Genomic DNA, 13,829 nt, shown 5'->3' with positions numbered 1-13,829 from the left:
GCAAGTATGACTAGACAGCATGTACCACAGTTGCTTTTGTAGTCACAAGCAGACATGGACACCTTCTCAGTACCTCCATTCTTGGCCCAGGGGAACAGCCAGGACATGACAGATGAAAGGTGAGAGGGTTGTGCCAATATTCAGCTGGTAACTCATTCTCACTTGATTAGACTGAAGCTACATGAAATGAAATGTTTGGCTCAAGGACACAACATGATACCCAGTCCATAAACTGAACACACAACCCTCTAATCATAATCATGAGTCAAACACCCCTCAAGCAATATGTCACCAAGTGAGCACTCATGACATTTTTCACAGCCTCCAAGACTATTGGGAGAGAAAAGAAGAAAACCAAATCACAGTTTATAGGATTTCCTTAACACCAGGGACAGGGTCCAGAGCTTGTGACAGTGGATTCTGCTCAAGGCATCCAAACATCAGGTGGTGGCATTAAACTGGATGGCAGGATTCCAAACTCAGTACACTACTCTTTACTCTTTTACTCTTTTACTTGTTTCAGTCATTTGACTGTGGCTATCCTGGAGCACCGCCTTTAGTCGAGCAAATCGACCCCAGGACTTATTATTTGTAAGCCTAGTACTTACTCTATCGGTCTCTTTTTGCCACACCGTTAAGTTACGGGTAAGCAAACACACCAGCATCGGTTGTCAATCGATGGTGGGGGGACAAACACACACACAAACACACACACACACACACACATATATATATATATATATATATATATATATATACACGACGGGCTTCTTTCAGTTTCCTTCTACCAAATCCACTCACAAAGCTTTGGTCGGCCCGAGGCTATAGTAGAAGACACTTGCCCAAGGTGCCACGCAGTGGGACTGAACCCAGAACCATGTGGCTGGTAAGCAAGCTACTTACCACACAGCCAGGATGAAAGGAATAGTTGACTTTGGTAGGATTTCAAATCAGAGCATAAAGAGGTGGTGCATCATTGGATTTTATCAATTACTTTCCTGATTCGACAAGATCATCATCATTATATCATTATTATTAGGATTATAATAATTATTATTATTAATAATATTAGTAAAAGTAAATTGCTTTGTTTCATTTGTTTTGGTTTTTTTTTACATATAAACTTCACAAGCCTTATATACATGGGAAAGGTTAAAATGATAAGTTTTGACTGCCATGCTTCCCTAAAGAGCACCAACAACACAAAATAGTTCCAAATGAAAATCAGAACTAAGTCATACAATCGGCACACCACAGCAATTACCACAATAATAATTTTACATAATCTTCATCATCATCATCATTATTATTATTATTATTATTATTATTATTATTATTATTATTATTATTATGAGAGAAAATTTCTGGGTAAGTCAATTAATTAACTCAATTCCAATACTTAAAAGTAAGGTATCAGTGAAGTAACACAAGGTCAGTTAACCAACTAACACTTTTCTCCAGATTGCTGGCATTGTACCTATATTAGGAATAATTATTAATATCATTACCATTATTATTAATGATATTATTAATATTATTATTACAGTTGTAGCTGTACTCAACCTACATTCAGCATGCATCTGTATGCCAGGGAGTACAGATTGGAGAGCACACTTACCCTTAATAGTCAAGGTAATCCTGGATCTCTGGGTTTCCTTGAATGGCCCTAAGTGATGGTTCTCCTCAGGGACATTACCAGATTTTATACCCTGCATACAGCCAATTTTTCATTTCATTCCATTTCAATGTAAATCTTATCCCTCACACTTTATGTACCCTGTCCTATTATGTATCCTCATTTGTTGCCCTTATAGTAATAATACATTATCATCATCATCATCATCGTTTAACGTCCGCTTTCCATGCTAGCATGGGTTGGACAGTTTGACTGGGGACTGGTGAACCAGATGGCTACACCAGGCTCCAATCTGATCTGGCAGAGTTTCTACAGCTGGATGCCCTTCCTAACGCCAACCACTCCGAGAGTGTAGTGGGTGCTTTTACATGTCACTGGCACGAGGGCCAGTCACACGGTACTGGCAACGGCCACACTCAAAAAGGTGTCTTTTTACGTGCCACCTGCATGGGAGCCAGTCCAGCGGCACTGGCAACAACCTCGTTCGAATGAGTTTCTAATGTGCCACCAGTACAAGTGCTAGAAGGCAACGCTGGTAACGATTATGCTCAAATGGTGCTATTTACGGGCCACTAGCATGGAAGCCAGACAGCTATTATTATTATTATTGTTATTATTTTTATTATTACTATTAAGTTAGTGATATCTGTTCTGGTTCTTTAAATTCTGAGTTGAAATCCTGTCAGAGTTAACTTTGTCTTTCATCCTTTTGAGAATGATAAAATGAAGTGCCAGCCAAGAACTGGGGCTGATATAATTGACTAACTACCTCCTGCCTCAAAGTTGCTGGCCTGGCACCTAAATCGGAAACAGTTATCAATATTGTCATTGTTGTTGTCATTGTAGTTAAAGGGAGAACTAATCCATATGCTAAATGTAGATTTCTATTAGATCCTGAAAGTTAAATAAAATTAAACCAAGCAGGTACTATAAATGTAAAGTGAAGCAGTAGGAAACCAACACTGGCCAGTGTCAGCAAACAGTAAGTCTGTACATAAATAATCTATGTTGTAGAAAGATACACAATATAAGAACATGCTAAAAGTAGACTAACAAGGAAAAGGTGGATCATCATAATGGTGATGACGATGGTGGTGGTAATGGTTGTGGTGGTGATAAACATACCAAAAGCAATACATACATAATATCAAAGTATGAAATAGATGGCATGAAATTATCATTAATAATGATAATAATGATGATGACAACAGTAATAGCACATTATAATGTTGACAAATACTTATAATGACACAAGTAATGAGAATGCCTTTTTAACAAGACTTAACAAAATTGTGGCAAGGCAAAGAGAGTTACCCAGTAACTTACTATAATGATTACAACGCTTAAAATTAAATATCAGGTACTTTAATTTCTATAATGGGCACAAAGCCACAAATACAGTTGAAGATTACAGTAATTAGATTGATCCCAATGTGTGGCTAGTATTTTATTTTATCAGCTTTGAAAGGATGAACGATAATGTTGCTTCTTCTCTCAATAATAATAATTTTCAACATGGACACAAGATTATAATTTTAAAAGAAGATACAACCAATAAAATTGACCCCAGTATTTGAACAGCACTAAATTAATTGGTTGTAGATGGATGAATGGTAAAAATTGAGCTTATCAAGATAAGAAAATGAACCCCCAATACATAGTATTTTGTCTGGTGCTCAACTATTTCTTCTAATCCAGATAATGATATTGATGATGGTGGTGTTAATGGAAATAATGGTAATAATGACAAGAATAATAATGAAAAAGAGAAAATATAATAATTGCAACAATAAATTATTATATATATGCACTTCATGCAGTTTACAAAAAAAACAAAAAAAAAAAGACTATCAGCATGACTATCATTCTATCTACCAAACATTCAACCAGAATTTACGGTTTACATTTATACTTTATTTACTCTCTACTTCTTCCCACCATGCAACTGTTTTCCCCTTTCCAACTTTCTTTTTGCATTTTCAAGCAAATTTGATCATCCTTAGATTTATTTTTGTCCTTTACATTACTTTTTTTTTTCATTTAATTATCATGTCTACATTAGGTATTGGGGTTGCAAGAGTAGAGATGCATGTCAAAGGGATCTATAATTGTCTAGAGAATAAATAATTCAGGTATGCCTCCATATGAAAAATAACAGCAGTTAAGATAGTGTTAATATATCTAATGTACAGAACACTAAATATGTTAACCAGAAATAATTAAACAGTGAAAAAATAAAACAATATTGTTTTCATTGTTTTGGTAAATGCAGTAATGGCTACATTTTACTGATGAGCCTATAACAAAAGAGAAACATGTCCAGGGTTGTCTCCCATGCTTGTTGAAGCAGTGATGGAAGACCCACTAAGTTTCTAACTTTGATTTTGATATTTATAAGAGGTGACAGTGATGGTGGTTGTGGTTGTGGTTGTAGCAATGAGACAAATACAGTGGTGGTCATTGTGGTGGTGGTGGTGATAGTGATGATGGAAATGGTCAAGGTGGTTTCAAGGATTGACAGGAGAAGTAAATATTAAAACCATAGTAAAAAATCGATGGTGGCGGTGGTGTTGGTGTTGGTGGTGAAAGGTGAACAAACAAGTATGTAATAAAACTGGAGAGCCAGTAGGTCAAGGGGAGGAAATTGTATATGGTGGGGAAGAGAAAAAGCAAACACAAAAATTACATGCAGTACAATATCTCTCTTTCCTTCAATTCAAAATATCCACATATATGTATGTATATATATATATATATATATATATATATATATATATATATATATATATATGAATATATGGATTATACAAGTGTATGTACATATACATATATAAATATGTTATATATATATGTTACTTATAGACATATTATATCTTAGAAATATATACATGGGTATATATAATTATATTTATATAACAAACCAAGCCATACACTTTACACGTGTAATGCAATGTATATGGCTTGGTGAGTGTATAGGAGGACTTGCATGTGTGTGCATGGTGTGTATGCATGTGTGTGTGAGTGTATACATGTAAAATTTCTTAGTTATTCACAATCACATTAATATATATTTGTTTGTTAGTTATTTTCTTTTTGTTTGTTTGTTGGTTGTTGTTGTTTGCATGTTGTGTGTCTGTATTTATATTTCCTCCACTTATACCGCTAGGTGTACCACTACTACTTCTACTATGAACATTTCTGACACACTAGAAAGACTCCAAGTGTCCGGCAGTTGCAGTATTTACGGAATAGTTTCCTTTTGAACTTACAGTACTTGCGAAGGACTCGATCTACGGGCGTGTATATGTCGACAGGATTGCGAAGCTCACCTGAGTTGTGACACACTCCATTGTTGAAGCAGAAACGCACTTGGCTTTTCATGTGCTTTGCTCGGATCATGTGACGATCCGGGACTGGTGCGCTGCATGAAAAACGGAAGCGCTGCTCAAAGTATCCTCCTCTTGTTGTATTCGTCTTCACCCAGTCGCTCCATGGTACCACTTTTACTTTGGCTGTAAGTACAGAAAACAATGAGACTTGATGTGAGAAGAGATGCAATAGAAGCAGAGAATATAGAATAAGAAATAGAAGAGAATAGAACATAAGAGAAAAGAGAAAATTGAATGAAAAATACACTAGAATAGTGGAAACAGATTAAAGTAAGGGAATATTACTTATAATATAAAGTAATGCAATGAGGGTATATGATATAGCTATAAAGCAATAAAGGAATATAATAAGAGAATAAAATATATTTCTTATATAAGCATGAGGCCAGAACTTTGGGATGAGGGGGGTTACTCAATTAAATCACCCCCAATACTTGACTGGTACTTTATTTGATCAACCCATGAAGATTGAGTAGAATTATGATCAAATATGTTGCAAAATTAAAGGAACATTATATAAAATATAAGGGAATTAACCATACCATCCTTTTTTCTTTCATAATGTATCTAGGATACATTGTGCAATGTGACCTGCCTTTGCTGTTGTTCTTATCACTAAGTCTCATGTTACACTCGACTGAGTAGACCTAAAAGTCCAAGGCATTCCAGCTTTCACCATTTAATAATTTTTGAATACCAGTGATTTCAATGTCAATTGAATTCTTATATCTTCACAAATTAACAGGGTGTGATTTGAGGGAAATTTTAACAGCTACTTCTAGCAAGTCAGTCACACATGTAGCCGTTTCTTGCATTTGTTGTTGATATAGATGATGATGATGATGATGAAGATAATAAAGATACTAACAGCCATGATGATGATGGCTATACTTACCATCACAGTTATGTTTATTGCACATACGCCATTCCTGTTCATTTCCAATACAAGGTAAACCCTTGTGTTTTGGCGGTGGGTTGTCACAGTTACGGCGCCTTGTTTGAACTCCTCCATAACATCGCTCTGAGCATCCAGCCCATGAGGACCACATTGACCACTGGCCATTGATAGGGCTATCTGTGTAAGTAAAGAGAAAGTAAAGAGTGTGTTAGGGTTGTGTATGTTGTAAAGTGTATAATGATTTCAAATTTTGGCACAAGGCCAGTAACTTTGAGGTAGGGGCTGAACCAATTACAACAACCATAGTGCTCAACTGATACTTATTTTATTGACTCTGAAAGGATAAAAGACAAATTTGACCTCAGCAGAATTTGAACTCAGAATGTAAAGATGACAAAATGCTGCTAAAGCGTGCTACCCAAGAAAAGATGAAACACAGTGTGTGGTGGCAAGATAATGAAGAAACTAATATGCAAGGAGAGAGAGAGAGAGGATGAGAAGTAAAGAACAAAAGATGAGAAAAGGAAAGGAGAGGTAGAAAGAGAAAAGAGTGAAACAGAAAATGTGAGGATAAGTAAGAGAAACCAAGAGATAGGAAGAGGGTGAACAAGAGATTAAATAGGAGGGTGAGTGGGAGGAGATATGGTGGAAGAGAAAATGTTTAGGAGAAAGAGAGGTGGGCGATGATGAATGAATGATGGAGATGGTATGAATATGTCTGAATGTAAAGAAACAAACAAGTCTCAAAGAATGGAAGGACATCATTAGTAGAAATGGAAGAAGAAGCCAAAAAACACTAATCACAATGACTATTGTAACCTTGTTGCAAACATTTAAACAGGTTTGTCAAACAGCACCATTTCTGAAAACTTTGCCTAATGACATCCTGCCATGGTTAATAATAATGTTGCATGAGATTCAACAACACATTGAAAAACACTCATGTTGCCAAATTAGAGAAAAAAAAGAAAAATGGAGACGGAGAGAGAGAGGAAAAGAGAGAGAGAAAAGAAAAGGATAATATTTATATATATATGCACATACATAGTCATTAGTGAGGGATTTATCAATCTGAGCAACATACTTTATAAGCTCTCTGTTAGTACACTAGGCTAACAATATTGTTTAAATTAGTAAAGAAAACCATGCATTCTTGTACCAGAGTCTGAGATTATAGTTCACACTATATATTGTAAATCTGTGGTTGTACTCCAGTTATATGTAAGAAGGTAAGTATCAAAAGATTAGTGTATTACTTACAAGGACAACGTGGATTTCCAGGACAATATTCCTCCTGCTTGGCGGACCCCTCACAATCACGTCCTCCATGCAGTGGGGCCGGATTCCCACAGGTACGTGTGCGAGATCTAACACCACTATTACACGTCTGAGAACAGGATGTCCAAGCAGACCATGGAGTCCATCCACCATGTGCTACAAGAAAGAGAATAATAAAGAAAACAAATCAAAATCAAATATGTCATATATGTGTAAATTAACTAAACATCCTAATAACTATGGTTAATCAAAATATATTGTCTATGTAGAATAATTAGCCTCTGAGTCACAGTGCTGTCATACTAATGGGATTGTGTTGAAGTAGGAAACCATCAAATGACAAAAAGAGAGCATGTGAGGGAGTGGCAGTAAGAGAAGTAAAATTAATGTTAGTAAAAGGTCGAGGGGAAAATGAGCGGGCAAATTAAAATTAGAGTTGGAGTAAAAAAAATGATTAGAGTAACAATAAAGCTGTAATTACTTTTGACGACATAGGTCTACTAATATATGCATAATTAACTAATCATAATAGCAACATTTAATCAAAATGTCATGCATGTATAATAAATGAAGATACTTAATACAAATGTATTATATATGTTTAATTAACTAAACCGCATAATGAGAATGGTTAATCAAAACATTTATGCATAATTAACTAAATCTCATAATGAGAATGATTAATCAAAATATAGTGTTTGCAAGTTTATATATATATATATATATATATATATATATATATATATATATATATATATATATATATATATATATAATTAACAAAACATCATAAATAGGATAGTGGTAAGAGTAAGCTTAGTACATCAGAAGCTTTAGTATTTAAATATTTATATTTTTATTAGTACACACCCAACTCATCTTCAAATGCAGTTTTTTGTTTTTCTTCCTTGGCTTGTTCATTCACACACACACAGAGATAGATAGAGTAAAGTTTGTGTGAGCCAGTAAAAGAACTTCTACATGTTAGCTCAACTTGGTTGAAATATTTAACCAAGTTTATCTAAGTTTAAGTTATCTAAGTTTAAGTTATCTAAGTTTAAGTTAACTATAAAAATATAGATGTATACTAATGATATTTAAAATAGAAATTTAAACTGATAATATGCTGAGCAATAATAAATTCACAGCCAGTTCTTGTAATAGCCCGGGTATCAATCTAGCAATTTCATTTTGGAATGATAGAACCTGCTCTTAAGCCTTATTCCTTATGAGTGTGTGTATAGTGTAGTACAGTGTAGTGTGTGTGTGTGTGTGTGTGTGGTTCTCTATTTCTCTGTTAACCTTTATCTTGGAAATGATACTAAACCAACTATTTTATCTGGGACAGCAGCTCAATGATTGGTCGGTGATGTTATTGAGCAGTCTGCAGGGAAAGCAGGTTGAAATGAAGAGTGATTAAAGAGACATAGGTACAGGATCGAGAAACAGAAACAGAAAAAAAGGGGATGAGAGAAAGGAAAAAGTAGAAGAAAATAGAAAAAAAGAAAAAAGAGAGGAATATTAACAAAAAAAAAAGAACAGTGATTGTAAAAAAGAATTAAGTAGAGAAAGAGAGAGTGGAGAATTTAGAAGAGATTTTTCTGTACTGTGAGTATTACGGATGGTGTACTTGTGTATATGTGAATGTACTTGTGACTATTTTTTGTATGTAAACATGTTTGTATATTGTGTGAATAGCTGAACTTATCCTGTATCTATAAGACTATATATGTGTCTGTGTAAATGTGTGGGATGAATTGTGTATATGTAAGATATAACGGTTGTATATGAGTGATGGTGGTGGTGGTGGTGGTGGTGAGTAATGAGTATTTTAGTTATGGTTATTGAGGATGTATGACCTAGTGGTTAGAGTGTTGCAATCATGATCACAAGATCATGGTTTCAATTCCTGATTGGGTGGTGCATTGTGATTTTGAGCAAAACACTTCATCTCGCATTTCTCTGCAATCTATGTGATAACACTATGTGATAACTCTATGTGATAACACTATATGTACATCTCAGTTTACTTGACTGCCGACAATTAACAATTGTAATCTGAAGTTGAATGGTTAACAGTAAGAAAGATGCCCAGATTTCTTAAAAAATTATTGTGCAAAATATTCTGAGAAAAAGTATTTTTTCGACACAACAAAACACACAGAGTTACCTCCCTTAGCTAAAGACCTCAAAGTTGTGTGACCTGACCTCATTTTTGAGGTTATTTTTACAGTAAAAAAGAGTTATTCAAAAAACATACTTTATTTGGTAGCCGAAAGATTACTGAATTTTCTGATACCCCATACGTCAAAATCGGTAATTCACACACAAAATTTATTTTATTATATAAGATAATCTTTATGTTTCTGAATGTGTGTGAGTGTATATATGAGAGAGAGAGAGAGGGGGGGAGAGCATATGAGAGATATGCATACATATACACATGTATATATTTAAATTCACACACACTCACACACACACACATGTTCTATATGAATTTCTAAAGAGATATGTGGAAGATGTGAATCTTGTATGAGGATATTTGCGTTTGTGCCTGTGTATGTATGCATGTGAGAGGGAGGAAGAAAGAGAGTATGTGGAAATGCATATGTGTTTGGATGTGTGCTAGACATGATGAGGAGTGTGTAATTAAAACCTTGCATTTCAAGCTAAAATTCTAGACCTAAATCAGAGCCTAAACTAGTGTTGGCTAACTGTAATTCTAGCAGTCATTCTCTGCACATATTTCTCAAGGACTAGCAAGACAGGGATCTTAAATGAAGAATGCATGTGTATTTGTGTGTGAATGAGTGCAAATGTATGTATATGCATGTGTGCATATAAATGTATGTGTTTGTGTGTTTATCACTGTGTGTTTTGATGTGTATGTATCTAAATGCCTATATGTGTATGTCTGTGTGTGTGTGTGTGTGTGTGTGTGTAAGAGAAAGAAAGAGAGAGAGTGCAAGTTACAAAGCTGAAAGTTTTCTAACGTGCTTGAGTGTATGTGTGTGCCTTTAGGAATGGTGATCCCTATAAGGGTCTGAAGCAGTGTAAAATAAACATAAAATGAATGCAAGTTAATTAGAGAGTCTAGGCTGTCGTTCAACCACTCATCTTAAAAATGGAAGAACACATTAGAGAATATAGTTCTTGATAAACAAATGGATGGGATGATCATGGCTCAAATATCTATAGATCTGCTCAATCAAGATGACCAGAAGCTCACAATATCAATATAAGATGAATATGTATGCACAGACAGACAGATAGTCAGAAACTTATCTCTTCAGCCTTTGATATGAAGACAAAAAAAGGAAACTATTTAAATGAAATTACTTAAAGAGACATAATTCAATAAGTGAACTCAGGCAATCGACAGACATTGATGAAAGAAAAACAAACAACAAAATAACAAGAGCTCTCAGAGAGTGCAAACCTCTGCCAAGACAACACCAATGTCCTCTCAACGATTAGCCAGAGATGATTTTTAAAATGTGAATGTCTGAAATAAACTCAACTGCTCTCACAAACGAGAATACTAAAAATGAACCCGACCACTCTCAAAAATTAAGTAAAATAACAGGAAAAATAACCCAGAATCCTTGTCTAGTGCTAGATCGATCCCAAAATCTAATCTGTTCATGCCCGTCATCTCTAAAAGTTTCATCTGAATCCATCCATTGGTTCTTGAGATATCTTGTCTACTGACAAACAAATACAACTGAAAACAATACCTCTGCCCTCGCTAAGGCAGAGGTAATAACAGACACAGCAATGGCATCAACAACAGAATAAATTTTAACAAACATTTAAAGGCAGTGCCCCAGCATGGCCATAGCTCAATGACGGAAACCGATAGAAGAACAGAGAGATAAATAGATTTTTCAATACACAGATAAACAGATACATAACTATTTAGCTAAGTAAACTCAGTGAAAGAAAATAAAAGATTATGTGATGTGAGGTGAAATGAATTCATTTACAGCAAGGAAAGGTGCTCTTCATTGCTTCTCTGTCCAAAATGTCAAAACTCACCTCACTGCACCAGACACAGATTTTATTTTACAAATTCCATTAATTTGGTTTCATTTATTCTTCTGACACAAACCATCACTAGTTTTCTCCAGATGTTAGTATTTTTCTCTTTCATTTATTTAAGTAGCTAAATAAATAAATAAAGTGGTTGGTTCATTGGTAAATAAAGAAAATGTTGGTAGGTAGCAACACAGGAAATATTTTTTACCTCTTCTCAAAGTATTACTTTTCGTTTTATCTCATCTTTTAGCTCCCATCTTTTATTAACTTTTCTCTTGCAGTTCTCCCTATAATCCTATACTTACAGGACTCCCATTCTGTTCATCTTATGACTTTCACAACTAATCTGCAACATTTCAGCATGAAATATCAGCTCCACACATCTTACCCAATCTTACTTATCTTTCAATCTTAGAAAACATAAAAGTGTCATGAACGTGGCTTATTCTTCATAAATGACCAATTCCTTGTTTTAATCTAATTTTTCCAGCTGTATCTCAATAGAGTATATTTATAACAAATATTATTATCTCACTCATAAATAAGGATACAAGTTTTACTCTTCTATTATAATACTATTCACGTCTGCGATACCTTATAGGAATATTAAATCAACCACCAGTACTTGAATAATGCTTTAGTTTATCACTCCTAAAAGGATGAAAGACAAAGGTGACCTTAGCAATATTTGAACTCAGAACATGAAAGGTGCTTTTCTATTCTGTTGACTTGGAAATAGATAAAATGCTTCTCAAAACTTAGTTCTGTCACTGCTCCTCATAGGAATATTGTAATCATTTGGATTTATAACCTCATCTGCTTTCGAAATGTTGGGAAATTCATTTAAGATTCTCAAAGAAGATGCATTTCGGATTGGTCTCTTCTTGGCAAACTCAAGGAGGCACCAGTATCTATTGATTAAATCAACCCCAGGACTTGACTGGTGTTTTGTTTTATTGATCTCAAAAGGATGAAAGGCAGAGTTGATTCTGGTGAGATTTGAGCTCAGAACGTATAGTGATTTGGCCTGCTGCTCTATTAGTATTTATTCTAACTCTGTGTACCGAGTTCAAATTCTTCAATGGACTATTTGGGTATTAGGGTTAATCCACCGTCCACACCATCTGGCATTTTGGGTACTTTTAACAACATTCACTCTGCTGGAAGTATTTGGGCCAGGTCTTCAGTTTGAGGGAAAACTCTTCCTTTCTTCATTCCCACTAGTCTCAAATGCTCTGTAAACATGGCTTTTAAGATTAGCAACACTACCTTTCCACTTAAATAAAAGATTAGAAAAACATGAAAACATGCTTCACTGGGGAATAATTTTGACAGTGTGTGGACAACAGAGCTGAGTGTGCAGGTGCACAACAGCACAAGCACACAACCATGATGATGATGATAATATGATAATTTACCACAAGGCACCATCAAAGTAAGGAAATAATACTACTGCCTTTCTACAGTCAGCTTGGCAATCATTTAAAATCTAAATTTCAAATTTCCTAAACATTCAAAGAAATTTATCAGCTAATTCTTTGCAAACTATGCTTGACAATGGATGAGATGTGGTTGCTAGAGGCAAGATTTGTCAAAAAAGGTACCTTAGACAGACCGCGTAGTTATGTGATGTTTGAAATACTGTCGTCAACAAATCACAAGTAAATCTTTCAGACTAAATATACATTCCTGTGTTTCTATAATCTGAGGCTCTGTTGACTTCGTCAAAGAGTCATACATGTTTGCACCACCAGGACAGGCAATGGGGGAATGAGGAGGGGGCTGGGACACCTGCAGTTGTATATATTCACAGTGAGAATAAGGTAAATGAAAGTAGCAATAATGTTATTATTGTTCGTGCACAGTTGGTAATGGTAACGACAATGTTATTGATGATGTGTGAATTTGTGAGATGCAATGTGCAAGTATGAGTGGGGTTGTAAGTGTATGTATGTATACATATGTAGAAGTTTCTACGGCACTGATTGTGGTATTCCTTCCATCATGTGTGTTATGTATGTACTCTTGTTTTAATATGCATAAGACTACGTGTGAGTCTATTTCTGTGTGTATGTTTGTATGTCTGTGTTCTATGTGTGCTTATGAATACATGTCCCTGTGCCTCTACAAGTATATGCTTACATGTATCAGTGCGCATCATTGTGCATGTGTATGTATGTCTTAACGAGTGTGTGTGTGTGCGTATGTGCCTGTGTATGTGTTCTTGTGCATATCTATGTATTGTCATGTATGAGTATGTGTTTGTGAGTGTACATCATCTTTAGTAATGTTTCTACAGCTGATTGCCCAGCACGGGGAGCTACTCAGGCAGCACTGGCAATGACCAAAGCATGAACGGTGCTTATGGCATACCATGAGCACGAGAGCCAGTCAGGCGGCACTGACATCGGCCACAAGTACAATTTACATTTGATTGTGATTTGATTTTTGAATTCTACTTGACTCAATATATATATATATATATATATATATATATCATCATCATCATTTAACGTCTGCTTTCCATGCTAGCATGGGTTGGACGACTTGACTGAGGACTGGTGAAACCGGATGGCAACACCAGGCCAAA

The 13,829-nt window shown here is 35.1% G+C and overlaps 1 protein-coding gene across 2 annotated transcripts in view; it reads right to left on the bottom strand.

Moving 5' to 3' along the window:
* The window catches only part of LOC106867500 (semaphorin-5A), a 313,387-nt gene that overhangs the window by 39,284 nt on the left and 260,274 nt on the right, over window positions 1–13,829 (bottom strand). Inside the window, exons 15-17 of one of the 2 annotated variants that reach the window (XM_089354164.1) lie at window positions 7,184–7,357; window positions 5,921–6,100; window positions 4,966–5,148 (exon numbers count right to left, since the gene is read on the bottom strand). In XM_089354164.1, coding sequence (XP_089210290.1) covers window positions 4,966–5,148; window positions 5,921–6,100; window positions 7,184–7,357 — 537 coding nt within the window. Of the gene's footprint in view, window positions 1–4,721; window positions 5,149–5,920; window positions 6,101–7,183; window positions 7,358–13,829 lie in introns of those variants that run through there. The other variant, XM_014912385.3, reaches the window with a different exon arrangement.

Source organism: Octopus bimaculoides, chromosome 6, assembly GCF_046866305.1.
Source record: "Octopus bimaculoides isolate indiv1 chromosome 6, ASM4686630v1, whole genome shotgun sequence".
Lineage (NCBI taxonomy): Eukaryota > Metazoa > Mollusca > Cephalopoda > Octopoda > Octopodidae > Octopus > Octopus bimaculoides.
The sequence above is the reverse complement of the archived record's forward strand: the minus strand, read 5'-3'. Positions and strand labels throughout refer to the sequence as shown.